At 73.1% G+C, this 499-nt stretch overlaps 1 protein-coding gene across 1 annotated transcript in view; it reads left to right on the top strand.

The window, feature by feature from the left end:
- CASKIN2 (CASK interacting protein 2) overlaps nt 1-499 on the top strand; it is a 13555-nt gene that overhangs the window by 10678 nt on the left and 2378 nt on the right. The window contains exon 19 of the mRNA XM_010856499.1: nt 1-497. This exon is cut by the window's left edge and continues 6 nt beyond it. Within this exon, the coding sequence (XP_010854801.1) occupies nt 1-497 (497 nt within the window). The remainder of the gene's footprint in view (nt 498-499) is intronic.

The raw sequence follows: 499 nt of genomic DNA, 5'->3' as shown, positions 1-499 counted from the left end.
ACTCCCCCTGCCCCCTGCCCGCTCCCCCAGCCAAGAGAGCATTGGGGCCCGCTCACGGGGGTCCGGCCACTCACAGGAACAGCCTGCCCCCCAGCCCAGTGGCGGGGACCCCAACACCCCACAGGAGAGGAATCTTCCAGAGGGCACAGAGCGGCCCCCAAAACTCTGTTCTCCACTTCCCAGCCAAGGGCCCCCGCCTTATGTCTTCATGTACCCCCAGGCCTCACCCTCCAGCCCAGCCCCTGGGCCGCCTCCGGGAGCTCCCCGGGCCTTCTCCTACTTGGCCGGCCCCCCGGCCACTCCTCCGGACCCCCCGCGGCCCAAGCGCCGGTCCCACAGCCTCAGCCGCCCCGGCCCAGCTGAGGGGGAGGCCGACGGGGAGGCCGAAGGGCCAGTGGATAGTGCCCTGGGCAGCTACGCCACCCTCACTCGGCGACCAGGACGCAGCACCCTCGCCCGGACCAGCCCCAGCCCGACCCCAACGCGGGGGGCTCCCCGC

The sequence above is a fragment of the Bison bison genome, unplaced genomic scaffold (assembly GCF_000754665.1).
Source record: "Bison bison bison isolate TAMUID 2011002044 unplaced genomic scaffold, Bison_UMD1.0 scf7180017864371, whole genome shotgun sequence".
Lineage (NCBI taxonomy): Eukaryota > Metazoa > Chordata > Mammalia > Artiodactyla > Bovidae > Bison > Bison bison.
This window is presented reverse-complemented; position numbering and strand designations above follow the sequence as displayed.